Source organism: Alligator mississippiensis, chromosome 5, assembly GCF_030867095.1.
Source record: "Alligator mississippiensis isolate rAllMis1 chromosome 5, rAllMis1, whole genome shotgun sequence".
Lineage (NCBI taxonomy): Eukaryota > Metazoa > Chordata > Crocodylia > Alligatoridae > Alligator > Alligator mississippiensis.
This window is the reverse complement of record NC_081828.1, coordinates 135,357,864-135,377,438: the sequence shown is the minus strand read 5'-3', so window position 1 is coordinate 135,377,438 and position 19,575 is coordinate 135,357,864. Positions and strand designations below refer to the sequence as shown.

At 41.2% G+C, this 19,575-nt stretch overlaps 1 protein-coding gene across 9 annotated transcripts in view; it reads left to right on the top strand.

Moving 5' to 3' along the window:
• TRAK1 (trafficking kinesin protein 1) overlaps positions 1 to 19,575 on the top strand; it is a 190,686-nt gene that overhangs the window by 108,694 nt on the left and 62,417 nt on the right. The window contains exon 1 of one of the 9 annotated variants that reach the window (XM_019483505.2): positions 4,458 to 4,630. The exons of 7 other annotated variants lie outside the window; for them this stretch is intronic. In XM_019483505.2, the coding sequence (XP_019339050.1) occupies positions 4,567 to 4,630 (64 nt within the window). In that variant the 5' untranslated portion in view covers positions 4,458 to 4,566. Of the gene's footprint in view, positions 1 to 4,457; positions 4,631 to 19,575 lie in introns of those variants that run through there. One more of the 9 variants, XM_059728762.1, reaches the window with a different exon arrangement.

The window sequence follows — 19,575 nt, the reverse complement described above, 5'->3', positions numbered from 1 at the left end:
TTTCTCAGCCTATAGCATGTGATTAGTATGGCCCTGCCCTTTATGGGGTGGAGGAGGACCAGTCAGCACTGCACTTCATCTGCATACAAATTTTTGGACAATTCCAGGACTTGTGACAAGAACACCTGGTTCCAATCACAAGTGGGATAGGGGGAAGGGTATAATTAGCATGTGGATCCTTTATGGGGGTAGTGCTGAGCTGTAGGGCCACTGTGGCTTGAAAAGTTGTTGACTCTGCTGGGGCCAGCCCAGTGAATTACATAAGTCATGAGCTTCTTGGTGCTGGGCTAATATCATGACTAGTTCGTACTTTGTATAAGTAGGTATGCAAAAGTGGTGCTCAAGCATGGTTATGGAATACCTGTGCTGAAACTTGCAACAGTTTGCATTAAGTTACCAGATCAGTTTTGGATGAACTTACCCATAATAATTTGCATCTATACAAGTTACTTTGGGTATGTTTATTGTGAAGTCAGTGTTTGGGGGGTTTTTTTATTCCATACATTTCAAACAAAGAGGGAGGTAGGGTGGGGGAGTGCAAGCAACTGCTACAGTTCTGACTGGCCCGAAGTCTGGGTTAGAGCCAGAGACAGACCTACAGCAGTCTCCTATCCCATTGTGCTTGCCCTTTGCAGCTTCTGCCCTCCCCTCTGTCCCTTTTCCCCCTTTACTGTCATGTACAGCTCGCTTCCTTCCATCCTGTGCTCAGAGGGAGTACAGAGCCTCCACAGTCTGACTGTAAGGGTGGGCAGGAGGACTGCAAGGGAAGAAGTGGGTGGGGGCAGAGGGCAAGGGGACCACCTGCCCTCTCCACCTTTTTCTGCAGTACCAGTTGGAGGGGAATGACAAACTCAAGACAACCCTTTGATAATTGGATTCTACACTGGAAAATTATAACAAATTTATAAATTTTCCATATATAGAATCTCATTACTGGGGGGGTTGTTCTTATATTCAGGGTTATTTTATATTTGAGTAAATACAATAATTGTTTGCAACCCTTCCAATTGTGATATTATTGGAAAAAAATATTTTATGTTGTCTTCCTTTTAAAAAAAAATGATGAGGGTAGTACTCCAAGCTACGCTGAGTCCCTCCATGTGTTATAATTTCAGACTATACAAAAGCAAAGAGTTCCTAAGGTAATTTTAAGGTGATTGCCATGAATTCTACATATTTGTAAATGCCCACTTAATAACATAGCCAGAAATGCATTAGATTACATGATGCACAAGAAAAGTTGGAATGAAACAAATAGCTTATGCTAAACAGTTGAGTTAATGTTGCTATAGGAACCTTCATGTTCTACATTCCTGGCATTATTTTAACAACAAAAACAGAAAATTACATGTAATTGCAATTGTACTTTCTTCACTGTGTGTGCGCATGCACGCATGCATGGGTGCTGGTATATGCAAGGAATTCTCAAAGTCATGAGAGATTTTAGTGAAAAATTAAGTGGATGCTGTAATAAGATTTTTGCATGTGATAAAATTGCATGAGTAGAGTTGGAAAAGGCAGTTATTCAAGGTATGTTCTCTTTTATTCCATATGTGTGTTAGGCTTCTCTATCTCGGATTTTAAAAGGTTTCTAATGACTTCTTGTATATTCCTTTGTGACGTACTATTGCACGGTTTAAAGACATAATTTTATTGCTTTTAGTTAAATATTGAACATGCTATAAGAAACTGATTTGGCAAATGAAATGCAAAAAATAGCATTCTGTCAATGTAAGTAGAGAAACTACAAGGAAAAGTTCTTATGGGTCCCCTGTTATCTTCTTACAGTGTGGTTTTTCCTTTCATGAAAGTCAGGTTTTGCTGCAGTGTGACAAATCGATAGGTAGGGGTAGACCCAGAGATGATCCTAGGGGAGGCCTGGGGCAAATCAGCCTGTGCAGGGCCCAGACGCGGAGAAAGAAGAAGCTGGAGGTGGCGGTAGTGGGGGGAAGGAGGGTGGGTGGTGGTGGGGGCCCTGCAGGAGGGGCTGTGGCCGCTCGACCCATCTCAGTGTGGGCCCCCAAAGCACAGGGCCCAGGGCACTTGCCCCAATTTCCCCCTATCCCCACCCCCGGTTGGCCCTGGGTGGACCCCTTCCTTGCTTCTCTTCTGTAGGTAACTGTTGGGGGATGAGGGTGCATCTTTGTACCTTGCATCCATTGGATTTGGACCCACCAGAGTGTGAAGATTTGGCCCTGAGGAATGAGATATAAATGAGAAGGATAGAGGGAATTTAGAGCACCTGCCTTTAGTCTGAGAGTCAGGGTCTGGTGCACACCCTTGCATTAGTTCACTGGCTTTTCCACAATGCTCTGAAACAAAATATAGATGGGGCTGTGTATCAGAGAAAACTATGGGAGATAGTGCTTGGTAAATCCTTCCAAGGTATGCTTAAAAGTAGTTCTTGGTGCTCTAAAAGATGAGGAGGATTTTTCAGTTAACAGGTAGCTGCGTAATATTCCTCTGAGCCAGTGCTTCTTAGCCATTTTAGACTCAAAGCAGCCCTCAAAAAATGCCAGCTTTTAGCTTTCATTTGTTTTGGGGGTTTTTTACTGCATCTTTTGACTTCTGTTGCCAGGAACTCAGAAAACCTGCAACAGGTGAGAATGTTTTTGACACCCTGGATTCCCATTTGAAATCTCTGGGTTTATCTTGTGAATCATGCGTAGGTGTTTGTAAACTTAACAGTGTTAATATTACATGACAACCTGCAGCCCACTTGAAATGACCTTGTGGCACCTAGGGTTGAGAATCAATGTTCTCAGCGAAGAAAGTTCTCTGGGTGGGGTGACATCAGTCTCCACTCCCTCCCACCCCTGATAGGGCAAGCATTGTATCTATAGTAGGAGCCTGTTTTAGATAGTCAAGAAAACATTTGCTTGTTGCATATTGGTGAGAGTCCTTGCTGGAGGATTATAATTTTTAGCCTGGGGCCTCAAAGCTTGATGCTGAGTTCCTGAGTGGATTTAGGCTCAATTCGTAGCATTGCTGCTGATTTCCTTTGTGTCCTTGAGAAAATCACTTTATCTCTCTGTGCCTCAGTTCCCAATGTATAAAAAGGAAGTATTTCCCTAACTCAAAATTATTGTAAGGGTAAAGTAATTAAAATGTGTGAGGCTGAAGTGTTACTATCTTGGGTGACATACAAGGACCTAAATAGAAGGAAGTATCCATTATTATTTGTTTTGGTCAAGGCCCTATTGTGCTACATGGGGCCTACTACACACTATGCAGATGGTTAACAGAATGCATATTTCACATTTTAATATAACTTGCATTTTAATATAACTTGCTTATTCCAACCTTCTCTGTTATTTTCTTTAAAGAACATATTGGGGCTCAAGGTTATGGGTGATGTACAAGACCAGAATTTATGTTTGCATAGTTTTTACCCAGTTCTAGTCAGATGTAATTGTCAACAAATCATTATTTATAGTAATGTTTCAGAAGATGACTCTATTCCACAAAGAGCTCTAAGGGTTCAAGACAGTTTATTGGGATACCTGATGTGAAAGCTATTCTATATTAGTAATTTTCCTTTACAAAATTTTAAGAAATGTTATGTAAAAATGTAAGCATTTTAAGGTGTACGTATGGCAGTAGCATGTCATAATCCCCTGTTTTCTGCCTCAGTGCTTGGATGTTTGAAAAATGGGTCATTGGTTCACTGAAAAGGCAAAAGTAGATGAGGTGATCTAAAGGGGAACTGTGCTGCTGCCTGGTTCTTCTAGATCCTCTTTCATCTTTAATTTATTTATTTTTTCTTTAAAAAATATCACACTGAAGATCCAGTAATAGTACAAAATAGCAACAAAACAGTAGTGTATGTTCATTTTCTACCTTTGGGAAGGGGGGCAAAGCTCTCAGCAAAGTAGAGTAGTTGGTAATGGATTTGATTTTCATTATTAATGCACTACATGTACCCAGTGCATTGCAAGGTTTTGATAATCATATAGAGCAAGCAGCAGCATGATGCAGAAGGGTATGTTTGCATTATAGTGCTGATCGTTTTTCTACGTGAGGGATTTTTTTCTTTTTCTTTTTGAGACACCTATTAGCCTGTGAAGCCAGAAACAGCCGAATGCATTTCCTCCATCTCTGCATCTCTTTTAGAGCCATCCGGTCTCCATGGTAACACGTTAGACTGAAAGGTATGTGAGGACCGGGAGGAAAGGAATGGGTTAGAAACAGCCAAGTGGTGGTGTGTCCCCCTAACATCAATGTATCAGCCTTTTGATAGGATGGTTTTGTTAACTCCCATCCAAGGCTCCTGTGTAGCCTCTTTATTAGAGCAGCCACCAGGGCACCTGCTTTAGAAATCTTTCTCTGTGTTTGTCGTGCTCCCTCTCACCCCACCTTCTCTTTCTTTTTCTTTTTTCTTTTTCTTTTCTCTCCATCCTCTCTAGTTTGGCTCTAGCCTCTTGTTGAAAATGTACAGCTCATTTTCAGCTTTTTGTGGGCTTCATTGCGGTTTGGTATTTTGTAAAGGCAGGGAGGCATGGCTGCGTTTCACTTGACCTTAGCTGCACGGTAAAATCTCTTCTACATTGCTGAAGGATACTGACTATGCAGAAATTTATTGAAGCAGATTACTATGAACTTGACTGGTATTATGAAGAATGCACGGATGGTAAATATGCCTTTGTCATTTATTGGAACATCATTTGTCTTTTGAAAGACCAGCATGCAGGTCTTACACAATTTTGAAAAGAAACTGAAGAAAAAGGCAGTGCTTGTGTGCCATGGAGATGCCTGGCCTGTGACATCTCAGCATCTATTGTAAGCATGCTACATGAGACTGCTGTAGGGCTTTCTGTGTTTCAGTGGGAGTGGCAGGTGAACATATGTGTACTGTAAGATCTGTTCTTTAGAGGGAGAAAACAATTGAAGTACTTACTATATACTAGTAATACTGAAATTAATGTGTAAATATATTTGTTATATAAATGTTAAATTGAAATAATTTTGTGTGCATCTGTGAATATACATTATAGATGCTTAACAGCATCTTTTAACATGTATGTGTTTAATAATATGTAGTGCTTTACACTCTGTGTGTGTGTATTTGTACATATTTATTTCATAGCTGCATATATAGAAGAGGTTTTATATAAAAGAATATGCTTATTTTCACAAGATCTATGAAGCTATTAGAGCTAATACTGTAAACGCTGGCAGGCAGGCTCCCTAGATAATTTTCTGAGCTTTTTGCCATTCACTTGGGTGGTGGTTTTTTTTATCACAATGCTGAAATGTTCTCATTGCACTCGTGATAGAGGGCACATGATGAGGGAGGAAGAATGCCTCAAATTGCTCCACCTGCTTAGTGGGAGATTCAAACTCCTTTGCCCATGGCACCCAACTGAACCCTGAAGGAAAATGCAGTGTTCAGAAAGAGATTGCCATGTCAGGCTCTCTTTCTGTGTAGGAATTTTTCTATAAGTCAGAAGAGCCCAAGATCATAAGTGGACTGAGGACAAAAATCAGTGGCAGGAGGCTGGGAGGGGTACAAGAATTGTGTTGGGCACCAAAATATTTCATAGTGATTTTGCATTCTGTCGAGAATGAACAATAAAGTGTTTATATACCAAAACCTTGAGCTGGTGATTCAAGGATTTTTAAAATTGGCATCAAAATAACTATGTACACGTGCTTTTATTTGTTTATTTGGGCTATATTTCCTAGACACTGTGAACTTGAACAATTTCTGTTTTTAAAATGAATAATTCTGTGTATGTTTCCAGAGGTATGCAGCACATTCTCCTACATTTTTGAGATGTATGATCAACATCTAGTTGTACTGAATCCAGTCATTTTTATCTTCTGGATTTAACCTTAGCAAGTGCTGCAGTATCTGATATCATCAGAATGGTAGAGATAGGTCTAGTTTAGGAAACTGCTGCTTCTCCTTGTGTCCTTGTCATAAATTAGATGTTTTCCCAGAATTGTACATAAGTGATAGCTCTTTCCATTGCTGCAGTGAGATCCTCCTTCGTACAAGTTTCACCAAGGAGTTGGCAAATGAGCACGTGCTCTGTAGTCTACACTTCACCACACTTGCATATATTCGTGTCATTAGAGTAGCCTCATTTGATCATGTTTGCTTTTGATCTGCCAGTTTGCATGTGCTGGTAATTCAGGCATCTCCAAGTTCACCAAACAAGATCCACCCCTCTTAGAAGGTCCTCCTGGAGTGCCAGCTCCATTTCAGAGCACCTGATTACATGTAATCTTTCCTTCCATAACCTCAGTTGCGCTCCCTGTCAGCTGTCATCTCCAATGGCACAGCACTGGTCACACAACTTTTTCTCATTTTAAGCCATTAAGTTAATTCTGTGTAACCATACAGTGGGTGCCTTGGATCTTCCATCTGCTGTGATCTTTCTTTCTGGCTCGTTACCTTTCTTCTGCTACAGAGGCGATGTGTAGGGGGTGCATGCAGGTGCCCCCTACGAAAAGGGCAGTTGCCACTTGCCACCCCCTGTGGGCGGTCGCTGCGCCCCACCCCCGCTGCTGACAGCGTTTGGGCAGTCAGTGATCCCGCCAGCTTCGCCATGCCCCCCCCCAGCCACCGGGGGCCTGTGTTGCTCATGTTCAGATATCAGGTGATTCAGTGTCAGCCAGTAACTACAGGCTATCTTTTAGTGTTGGCTTTAGACATCCTGTTATTTCATGACAGCTGTTGTTTAGAACTGGGTCTAGTTTCTTGGCATGAACTGATCATTCCTATGCTGGAAATGCTTAGTCTGCAGTAGAGTAACAGAAGGCAATAGCATGAATTTGTAATGTAGCTGGGTTTGCTTGACCAACTTTCAAAGTATGCTGTTGTGGGCGCTGACTTTGCCTTTTGTTGTTTTAACTTTTCTTATGTCTTCCCTTTAACCTTTAGGAAGCTTAAGAATCGGAACAGTTGCACTGTTGTTTAAAGACGATAGTTGACTTTTGCAGTGAATACCAAGGGGGACCTTGTTTTATTTTGGGAACCAGAAGGGCTAAATTTGTTCCACTATTCTTTTGTTGTTCATGTCAGCCAGGTCAAAGTGTCGGTGTATGCGGTGATGCGGCATGTATGACTACCAGAACTGAGACCTACTCAAGTAAATGAAACATTTAACTATTTCATAATGGGTGACTTCTAGGGCACAAACTTGGTTACCAAACAGTATCACTTTGTTCTTTTTCAATAGGTACTTTTTTGCCAAAGATGCACCTCTGTACTGAGAAAAACATTGACTTTTTAGACTGATCCTATAAAGAGCACTGCAGAGGCAGGTTCTGACCCTGCCTTCACTGGGGACCCAGGCCTCTCTACCCACCCATTCTTCTTTTAGAAACAGGGCTTTAATTTGAAAAATAAGCAGGTATTTGCTGAATGCATTTGCAAAAATCTAAGGGCAGCATTCCCAGAAGGAAGGGCAAGCTTAGCTTCTCTTTTGGGGTGCTGAAAGGTGCAGTCTGCCTCTTACATGGAGTATGTATCCTGATTGGAAACAGTAATTAAGGTGTGCAGAGGGAAGTCCTGTCAGTTCTGCCTTAGTCCCTTAGGTTAGTGATGAAATAATAGCTTTTAACAGGTTCCTTGCATGTTTTACTTGTTCCTTTGCTCCTCCCACCTGTAGTAGTGGGGGGAGTGAAGGGTGGAATGCATCTTCAGGATTCTGTAGAAGTATATACATTGGGGTTAGGCATTTGGCAATTTTGTCTTATTTTGGGGAGACAGAGGAAAAGTATCTCTGGAGGTAATTGGAAATGTGATAAAAAGTCTTACTACTTTTTTGTCAACTTCTTTCATTGAAGGGATAAAAATTAAAGGGCTAATCCAAAGTCTTGAGTATAATTAGGCTTGACAAAATTTGATTTTTATTTTTTTTAAATAATTTTGACAGTTAAAATCAATGTTTATTTTTAACCATTTATTTAAGATTTTTATCCATTTTAAATTTTCAGGGCTGTGCAAAATTAGGGGTTTGGGGGCACATGCTTGCATGTTTACATACAGAGGAATGTGTGCACACAGACACGCACACACACAAATAGACAGGTGCTTCCTCCTCCAGCCCAGCACACAGCAGGTATGGGGGAAGATGCTGTGCTACTAGGCTGTCAGCCCACCACCTGGCCCCCATGCACTGCACCGCCAAGCTCGGCACCCACTTTCCTTTGTCCTGCTACATTTACTGCCCCATGTACTTCCCCATTCCTTGACAAAGAAACCTTCAGCTAGTGCAGTGGCATCTGCCCCCTGCAGCCAGTGGCTTGCTGTACCCACTGGCTCCCATGCAAGTTTGCAAGGGAGGGCCTGCTGGCTAGCACCCTGTAGGTACCAAGCTGGTGGGATGGGGTGGACCCACATGCGCACACACGCACACGCGCGCGATTAAAAATTGAATCCTGCCAAGCCTAAATATAATGCAGTTAAATCTTCAAATACAATGTGTATGCTTCTTTCATCATCTGCTAAGAGAATTGTTTTCTTTCTGTAGAAAATGCATTGAACATTAGACACATGGGTAGATCCAGAATCGTGGCAAGGGGAATGCAGCCAACCCCTCTTCCACAGTGAAGATTGCTCATTGGGCATGTGCTACATCAATGAAGGGTGTGTGGCTGCAACCCCTCCCTGTGATCCTGGATTGAAGTGAGCTGTCAGTGCTCACTGGCATGTCAGTAGAGTTCCTACTGGGAGCTTTGCATGTGCCCTGAGCCTTATGAGCTCTCACTGGCTGGCCAGCACAGGGTCTGTCTGCTTTCAAGCACCTTACAGCTTACCATCTGCTGCTGTTTTCTCTTCTCTCTCCCCTCCACTTTCCCCTAGTTTGGCAGCAAGGAGAAGGGGACAAGTGGTTGTGGTGTGCAGCCCCTGGGCTCTAAAGCTTTGTGAAAGCAGGGGCTGAGTGTCACTGCTGGCTGGTCATCCCCTTCTTTCCCCTGTTGCTGAATTTCAGAGATGAGGGGAGGGGAAGAGAAAAAGCAGCAGACTCCAGAGCTGCTTGAAAGCAGGGGCTCTGGGCAGACCCTGCACTGATCACTAGTGAGCTTACAGAGCACAGCTAAATAAGGTTGTGACCATGCTGCCACACCTCTTCTGGATCTACCCCTGTATGCTGGAGGTACAAGAAAACAATTAATCGGTTATTATGTTGATTGGTTTCGGGTGTCAGGAAGTACTCCCTATAATTGCTAAGATTTAACCATATGCCATTTAAAGCATGGATGAGAATTTATAGCAGTGGCTTCAGTTTGACAAGTTTACTATTTCCTTCAGCACAGGCTGTGGAAAAACCCACCAAGCCTCCAAACATGTTATAAAGTTCTGAAAGGTTTATAAATGGCTGGAATTTATAAGACAATAGCTTTGGTAAAGGATACTCTGGGTAATAATGGTTAGGACTAGACAATAAAATGTCGCTTTCTCCTGATATGAGTTTGAGTTATAGATGCATTTCAATCTAAAATCTCAGTAAACTGAAAATATTTAAAACTAGACATGAAATTATTGTTATTTAGATATGGTCTCATACTTTATAATTATAAGCATGGATCTTTCTTCCCTGAGAAAGGGAAGCTATTCAACAATGTGCTTCATCTGTTATGATGTAATGTACATCTGAATAATCCTGTAGCAATATGTTGGTTACCATATTTTTAACATTTGCCCTGATATCTGCTGCTGAAAATTGCAGTGCATATTATCTGTAAGAAATATGGTAAGAACAGTTCCTGCTATTGAGGGCAAAAGTGATAGCAAAATCTCAGGCAGAAGAGCAATAAGCAAGCTTTTCTTCCAAATACTGAAATCAGGGTCTTATCATATGTGATACTTAGCACATGTCTTACTGCTTGAATGCTAGTTTTAAGTGCAGTTAACATGTGCCAAGAGCCATAGTAGCATAGTAAAGTTAGGACTTTTCTGGAGCACCTCCAGACCATTTGATACCTGTTTGTTGGACCCAGCCCTGGCACCAAACAGTGCCAGTTTTAAGACATTGAAGCAGTGAGAGGGCTGGGACTTGACAAATAGCTACATGTTGGTTACAACCCCTGCAACACACTGCAGTGCACTGGAGTCTTCAACTGATCCTGCACTCAGCAAGTTATATGTAGATCATAGTAAGCATTACTGTGCAACTGCTCAGAAAACTTTCTGATTCATTGTAATGCTTACTATGATCCACATAAAATATGTCATGGTGTTATAGAGAATTAGGGCTGGAAGGGACCTTGTGGTTATCTAGAGCAACGTCCTACCTGAGGTAGGATCATCCCTACCAAACCATCCTATACAAATCCATTGTCTAACCTCTTGAAAAAACTATCAACCCTAACATGGCACAACATATAACACCCTAATTGGCCACAGATAAAGCAGAGAGACTGTAGTGACCAAAATCCTGCTGCTGTAAAGGCAGTTAATATACACTCAAAAGATCCCAGGAAGAGGGTCTGTGTCCCCTGCTACAGGAGAAGGCAAAAACTTCTACGGTCCATACCCATCTGCCCATGAGGTAAAATTCCCTCCTGACCCCAAATATAGCTATTGGTATAACCCTGAGCAGAAGGGCAAGACCCTTGAGCTAGGAACCCCTGGGTTGAAGTCGCAGGAGGAACGCTGGCACACGTCAGTCAAAATTCCCAACCTTGGTTGTCAAAATTCCCAACCTTCCCAACCTTGGCTAAGACTTATTGCCTTTGAGGAAGGCTTAACAAAACCCTGACACGTGTAGCACTGGGGAGTGTGGGGGAGCATGCATTCCTTCCTGGCCCCATGTGGCAATGAGCAAACTCAGAAACATGGGAAATACCCATAGTAGAGCATACACTTAGCTGTATCAAAATTATCCCTAACCAATGGTTGTCAGACTTCTTCAATACCTCCAGTGATAGAGACCACAACTTCCCGAAGCAGTCTGCTCCACTGCCTCACTGTTCTGACAGTGAAGAAGATTTTCCTGATATCCAATCTGAACCTGTTTTGCTGTAACTTCAAGTCATTGGCCCATGTCCTCCACTCCACAGCAAGAGAGAAAAGGTGTTTCCTTCCTCTTTATGGCAGCCCTTCAAGTATTTGAAGATTGCTATCATGTCCCCTCTTAAGCACCTTTTCTGCAACCTGAACGTGTCTGGCTCCTTCAGCCTCTCCTCGTATGATTTGCTTTCTGAGCCCCTTTATTATTTTTTGTCGACCACCTCTGGACCCCCTCTAACTTCTCCGTGTCCTTTTTAAAATATGGAACACAAAACTGCACACAGTTCTCTAGATGAAGCTTAATCAGTGCCAAGTAGAGAGGCATTATCATTTCCTGTGCCTTGCACCTAATGCTTCTGTTGATGCATCTTAAAACTTCCTATAGAGCCTGTGATCTACCAACACTCCCAGATCCTTCTCCATAGTGCTGCTATCCAGCCAGGTGTCATCCATTTTGTATTTTTATTTATGATTATTCTTCCCAAGGTGTGCTAAATGTAAAATGTGATAAGGCTCTTAATTGCTTACTACAAGGAAAATTTTTGTTTTCTTCATTCTGCCTTTCAAGAAATAAAGTGTGTATTATATTATGGTGTGCATTCTATGCAAGAAAATACAGTAAATCTCTGTACCTTTTCACTTTGAATGAAATGGGGTTAAAGTTCCAATGGCTTTGCTCACTCGTATTACTATGGAAGCATGCAGACATACATTTACATCATAACTGCTTATATTGGTGTCATTTCGTATTGATACAGTTGTTGCATCTGTACTTTCGGGCTAAGAACAGACATTCGAGAAGCCCTAAAATGAATTAATTCAATCTTTGCAGGTTAGTTTAAGCTGCATAGATTGAACTGATAAGCAGGTGAACAGACATTCACTTTTGATTCCGGAACTGCAGCCACATGCCTGCAGTAGCCCAGGCCAGAGGCCAGGGGGTGGCAGAGCTTGGGCCAAGGCTAGCCTGTCCACTCCGTGAGGGAGGTTTGCAGGGGAGGTGTTCAATAAGCCGATTTTAACTTAAATCAGTTAAGTTTGATACTATATCCATGCAGGTTTATCTTAAACTGGTTTCGGCCATTTTGAATGTAGTTTATGTTCACTGAACTTCCATTGTTATAGATTTGAATTGGTTTCCAATCACTTTTACCAGTTTGTGTAATTTCTGCCCAAACGTTTATTTGTGGTAAATGGAGTAATAGCTTAAGTTTGGCATTAAACAAATGTACAAGTTTTATTTTAAAAAAAATGCTAACATGGTATTGGAGAAGGGAAGAAGTAGATGATTGTGTCTGAGTAGGAAAATCATTTCATGATTTCTAAAATAAAAACAAAAAAGGCATCTAGCTGGAGGAACCTTAATTCTGACTTTTATAACAAAAAGTATAAAGATTTGGAAAAGTCTTGCACTTTCCTCCTGCCCCTGATTATGTTTCCCCTATAAAAATGTTGTGAAGCTAGAAGGTAAAATGTATATGCATCAAAGTATCCTTGTGACCTCCTTCCAGACTTCCGTTCAATACCTACTCCCTCCACTCTTTCTCTCTACAGTGTGGAATGTCTCCAGTGGAAATTCAGTCTGACTTTCTCCATTTCAAATTTTGTTCGTTTTTAAACTAAATTTACTCCTGTCTTCTGACATAACCAAATTCCACACCTGTAGTCCCAGTTGCCTTTTTTGCCACCTTTGAATCCTCAAACCTCCCTCCTTTTGCCTCCACTTCTCAGTGCACATAAACTCAGATTTTCTTCCAAAAGAGAAAAATGCAATGACATGGCATTTACTTTCTTTCTCTTCCTACAGTGTGCTCTCCTTCTCCATCACAGAAGCAACAATTTCTCACTTGTTTTCTGCCATTTGCCTCGGTAATGCCATCCCATCCACTGCTCTAATGCCTACTCTCCATCTATTTCATTGCCTTTCTCTTTAATCTCTCATATTCTGGCTTTTTTCTCTTTGCAGTAAGAAGTGTCCTATATTTTTTCCCATCTTAATTTTTTTTAAAGTACCCTTTGCCCCGCTAATGTCCTCAGTGCCCTTTTCCTTGCCATTCCTATGTTGAATTGAACATGCTGTGTTTGCATTTACTGTTTGGAGTTCTCCCTCTGTTCCAACCTAGACCATCTTTTCAGCTCTTTCCCTTCTATACCACTGAAACATCTGTCTTGCCAGTGTCTGTGAGCACCTCCTAAACAAACCTCAGTAACAAGGACTCCATCTTCATCTTCCTTACCTTGTCAGCCACCTTTGCAATAGATGAGGCTCCTCTTCTGGAAATCTGGGTCTTCCTTAGTTCAGTGACTCCACTGTCTCATGGTTTTCACCCTGCCTCTCTAATTGTTTTTTTCCCTTAAGATATTCTGTACAGCTCTGTCCTTTGTCCCTGTACTCTTTATCTCCATGCTGGCAGCACACAGATCTGCCTCTCCAATTGGTACCCATCTCTAGCCAATCTAAGTCTGGCATATTAGGCAGCCCTTCTTGTCCACCCATACAGCGAAATCTCGCATATATTCTCATCTTGTTTGCAACAACCTTTTTCCTAGTCCAGATACACTTTTTATTGAGTAATTAATGGAGACTAAAGAGAGTCCTTTTAGAGGTTTTGAAAAAGGGAAATGGTTTTTGTACGTGCAGCTGCTGTTGTAAAACTTGTTTGTGTCTGGAGAAATCCTTTGTACATAGCATGGCATAGTTATCGTTACACTCCTTTGTAGTCATGCATGTACGCAAATCTAGATCTTGTTGATAAAAAGTAGGTAGCAAGGTCTTGCATACATTTGGAATTATTCGGAAGTAGTGAGTCAGGTTATGAATGTTGGCATTACTTCCAACCACACCTATTCAAAGCTGCTGGCTTCCCCCCCACCTTTTTTACATGTACAGTTTGTGAAAGCCCTTGGTGTGTGGTTTGGTTGTTGTTTTTTTTTTCTGGGGAAGCCTTACACATGGCTCTGTGACCAGAAGGCTTAATTTATCATGACTCGCTTAGCAACTTTCCTAGCTGAGTTTCACTGTCTCTGACACCTGGTTCAGAGTGCAGCAGTCCATTTGCTGACTGGTTGAGTGAATGTGATTAGATTAAATCTGCCAAATGTGCTTTTACAGCGCTAGTCAGTGAAGGGAAAGACTAATATTGTATACTTATTTTCCTTGACATTCCAGCCAGCATCTGTATTAGAAACCTCTTTCTTGAGTCTTGCCTGATACGTACGTATCTTTGGATACCCATACATCTTTTATAAACCCTGTAGTTGACCCTTAGGTCAGCAAGCCAGCTTGCATGCATCAGTGAGTAGAACTTGATTCTCCTCACATCTGCTTCCTTCCCATTTTCCATGTATCTACACATCTCTAATTTTAACAGTATAAGTATCCTAAATCTATTAATTAAAGTGAGCTGGTAGGATTAAGCCAGTTTATTTTCCCCCTCCAGCTATTATGAATTTACAGCTTCATCATTATGCTCTGCTTCAAAAATGCTGTTCAAGCAGAGCACAGATGCTATTTTAGTGGTTGTTAATACTTTCACTCAAGATCTCTTGCTGTATTGTGAGTTAGTGTGACTCATTGGCTAAGTACATATGGTCAACAAGCCCAAGGCTGAATCAGTTTATTCTTTGCAAGTTACTCTAAACTGCAGAGATTGAACCGATTTGTAAATGAATAGACATTCACTTTTGATTCAGGAAATGCAGGCACATGCCTTCAGTGGCTCAAGCTAGAAGCCAGGGGTGCTAGAACACACCTCTCAGCTCCGAGCCTTCCCTCCCCTCCCTGCTCAAGTGGAGAGGTAGTGGCCAAGCCCTGGCCCAGAGCTAGCTGGAGGGTCTGCTTGGGTGGAGGGGGCAGAGGAGACAGCAGTGCCTGCCAGGCTGAGGAGGGGGTGGGTGGGGAAAAAGGAAGTGGCTCTAAATTCATAAAAGCTTGAACAAGAATAGTCCTTTCAGAAGTGAGCATGTTTTGAACAGAAGGGAACAACCCTGCAGAGTCCTGCCGAATGTGATCATGGACTACAAATCCTAGAAGCACCTGGAAATAGGAAGAAGGTGATGAGCAATCCTGCAGAGTCCTGCTGCTGTGGTTTTGGACTGCAAAGCCCAGAGACCTCGGGGGCAGCAGGAAGAGGAAGTGAACACACAGCCTATGCTGGGATGCTGGGGGACTCTGATTTAACTTGAAGCAGTAAGGGGTCTGGGACAGAAGTTTCATAAACTGGTTTGACTTAAATCAGTTAAGTCTGATACTACATTCAGCTAGATTCATCTTAAACTAGTTTCAGCCATTTTGAAACTGGTTTATGTGCACTGAGCTGCAAGGAATGCCTGCATAGGTATAATCCCCCCTTCTCCCCCGCTGCTGCACTGCTGAGGCATGATTTGCCCACCCCCGTCTGTCCCACAGTCTCAGATTCAGCCTCAGCTGACTACAGTCATCATTAAAAGCTGTGATATGCTAGTTATGCTCTAGTAGGATAACTGCTTTAGTAACTGGTTCACTAGAAGTGCCACATCTGTCCTGAATGGGCTCCTGAAAATCTTGCAAACTTTCATTAAGGTATTCAAAGTGGGTCATCTTGTAAGCCTACTGAGTGTGAAGGATAGAGTGTTTACTATGCACAACCAGATTCCATCATGCACCTGTTTTACTGAACAAAGGCCAAAGTAAATAATTAAATTGTTAGCTATGAGGTGCAGTTCCTCAGAAGAATATTTCACGTAGGCATGGAATGATTGTATTTGGAACTGATCCTGAAAGCACTCCCAAGTGAATTGCTTGCATTTGCGAATGGATGGATCTGGGTGAAAGGAAGTGTTGAATGTATGAAGTTTCATAATAGTTAGGTGTTATCTGTAGTCTCAGCTTCTAGAGGCAAGTGATGTTTCCCCATTTTTGTGGGGAAAAGATTAAAAATATGAGAAAAGTGCACCTTAAAGTTATAGTCAGAAGGCAAATAAAACAACCCTGAACTTATTTGGTCAAAAATCATTTAGAAAAATTTTCCCAATTGATTTGAGGAGGGTCTTGGCCATAATTTAATTGAGATTTGGGTCATTCATACCAGCACACATAGTAATAAGGTTTGTAGAAATAGAAGTTAAATAGGTAAATGGATATAATAGGAATCATTCCTTCAGCCAAAAATCTTATGCTTTTTTCCTTCTTTTTAATCAACTTTAAAAATTCCATCTCGTGTATTTTTATAAAAACATTTTTATACACAGTAATATGTTATGCTTGTAGGTAAGTAGCATATTTTCATCCATGACCTTCTCTCTGGTGAGACATTTCTCCATTATGAGGAACAATTCATCAAATGCTTTTATTGCTGGAATGCTTATGAATTTTCTGTAATTAAACTCTTAAATAATGGATTTAAAAAAAATATCTGGTAGTGCAAAAAAAATTCAAGATTATAGAATTAAAGCAAAATAGGCCTGAAACAGACCTCAGAAGGGCATATCATCCACTGCTCTGCCTAAGGTAGGATCATTCCTTCTAAAACATCCCAGACAACGGTTATGCCTTATGTTCAAAGACTTACAGTGATGGAGATTCCACAACCTTTCTAAGTAATTTGTCCCAATGTTTAACCACCATCATAATTAGAAAGTTCTTCCTAACATCCAGCCTGAACCTCTTGTTGGAATTATAAGCTGTTGCTTGTGTGTCCACAGTGGACACCTGTAATAGTTGATTGCCATCTGGTTTATTAAAAACCTTTTCATATTCAAATCCCTCCTCAGTCTTCTCCAGACTAAATAGTCTCAGTTCTTCCAGGCTTTCCAAGTAAGTCATTCTTTCTACACCTTTTAATCATTTTTGTTGCATTTCTGTGGACTGTTCCCAAATTTATCTGCATTGAAGTGCAGTGCTCCAAAATAGACCCAGTATTCCAGGTGGAACCTCTCCATTATTGAATAGTGGAAGAATTGCTTTCTCTAAGTTGCAGGTGACACTCCTGTGAATACAATCCATTATGCATAGTTTCTGCAAAACTAGCACACTAACTCGTAATCTGCTTACAGTCAACCAGAACCCCGAGGCCTTTTTCTGTAGTAATGCAGCCCAGACAGGCACTCCCCAATTTATAATTGTTCATTTGATTGTTCCATCCTGAGTACATAGCTTTGTACTTATCCTTACCAACTTTCATTTGATGAATTTCAGACCATGTTCCCAATTTATCAAGGACATTTTGAATCCTCATCCTGTCCTGTCCTGTCCTAATTCTGTACTAAGTATGCACTCGGTTCCATTTCAAAGTTGTTAAATAGGGTAACAGCTTAGCAGATATGAGGCTAGGGTAGATTTCTGAAGGATCCCACTCAATAACAGATTTGTAAACAAGGGAAAACCCCTCATCTTATCTGTCAATTCATAATACTTAATTATAAAATAGAGAGACAGAGAGAGCCATTTGGAACAATAATTGAACAGTAAATTGGTTATGATTTAAGACCTTCAAATTAATTCAATCCTTTGTCATTTGAAATGTCATGTTTTCCTAGATGTAACTGAAGTTAAGTTGAGAGTACCTGAAACATTTAGTGGTCAAGCTGTATACAGTAGTAAACTACTACTACTACTACTACTGCTACTACTACTACTAAAATATTTTAATGAAAAATTGCCATTCTGTACAAGGCAAATGACTGGATTAATATTGTGTTTAGGTGGCTTCATAAGAGGAGTATTAAGAGTTTGGGATATTTTGTTTTTAACTTCCATTGTTTGTTTTGTTATTAAGAATATTTACATTGAATGTCTGAATACAATATTAAGACGGAGGGGCAGGCCTCAGAGTTATTTCTTTAATGAATTGATATTAAGACTGATGTTACTTTTGTTAATAACCATTTGGTATCTTTTTCTTTTCTTTTATAAATTTTTTAATACATACCAGGTTTCTTAACAGTTTGTTGTCTCCTGCTTTGTAATATCCAAATCACAGAATCGTAGAAAATTAGGGTTGGGAGGGACATCTGGAGGTCATCTAGTCCAATCCCCTGTTCAAAGCAGAACCATCTCAAACTATCTTATCTTAGCCAAGGCCTTGTCTGCTTGGGTCTTAAGAATCTCTGTGGATGGAGATTCCACAACCTCACCATGTTGCCTGTTCCAGTGCTTTACTGTCCTCCTAGTGACTGTTTTCCCCTTATAGCTAACCTAAACTTTCCTTGCTGCAACTTGAGACTATCGTTCTTTGTTCTGTTATCTGCCCCCATAGAGAACAGTCTGGCTCCATTCTCTTTCGAACCACCCTTCAGGTAGTTGAAGGTTACTATTATATACCCCCCCCCCCCCATCTGCTCTTCTCTAAAAAGAGATTAAATAAGTTTAGTTCCCTCAGCCTCTCCTCGTAAGTCATGTTCCCCCTCACCATTTTTGTTGCCCTCTGCTGGACTCTCCCCAATTTGTCCACATCCTTTCTGTAGTGCGGGGCCCATAACTGGACACATTACTCCAGATGTGGCTTCAGCAATCCAAAACAGAATGGAAGAATCACTCTAATCTGTCTGCTGGCAGTGCTCCTACTAATGCAGCCCAGTATGCTGCTAGCCTTCTTTGCAACTATGGCACGCCATTAGCTCATACACAACAAAGGCATGAATGTTGGGAATGGTACTGCGACAGGTGCAAAACAATTCTGGTTAGTGTTTTGTTCATTATCTATTACGGGGTTACTCTGCCCCCAACCCATGGGCCACATTCAGGCCCTGGTACCATGTAATTTGGTCAGCGGGGTGCCCTATGGATCCATGAGCCATGGCCCTGCATGCTAGATTTGGTGCACAGGGTAGCATGAGGCCTGATCCTGATGTGCAGGGGTTGCACAGGGTACCTAGATCCCAATCCCAGGTGGATGAGGGCACCATGGGGACCTGGGGCCCAGTTTGGCCTGTGCACCAGCTCTATGCCATTCATCTGGTCCACAGAGTCAAAACCATGAGCACCATTAACCTATAATAGTTAAGACCGGAACCATTGATAGCTCAGGCTTAAGTTCCCTGTCTGTAAAAATTACCTTTGAAATCAGTAGATGACTGCTACTCAAGCAAAGATACAAATCCAATTTATGAGGGAGAGATCCTGAATGCCTACTTCCTTGTTTTATTAAGGAATTAGATTTGCTATCTAGACAGAAATAAATCTGGAGAAAAATAAATTGTAATGTTCAGTTACCAGGAGATTAAGCAGAGGAGCACAATTAAACGCTAAAGTTTGTCAAAATGAAATAAATATATCTAACACATACCAAACAGATGTTTTCCAATGTTGAGAAGTGTATATAATCAGTAAATGAAGCGGGATGAACACTTATCACAGAATTTAGGATAGCAGATAAAAACTATTTATCCATCACAGTCACTCTCTGCCATTGTATAGTTCTTCTCTTAAATGAGAAATTTGTAAAACTTCCATTAGCTTACCTAGTAAATGGTTTAAAGGATGGAATTAGGCAGCCTAATAATTAGTAGTATTAGGAAAAATCATTTTCAAACATCTAAATAACTTTTTTCCTCTTCACCTGGGTTGCATCCTATTTGTAATAGGTATATTTTGCACCACCTTAAACAGTTTCTCACTGTCTCAAGTGTCT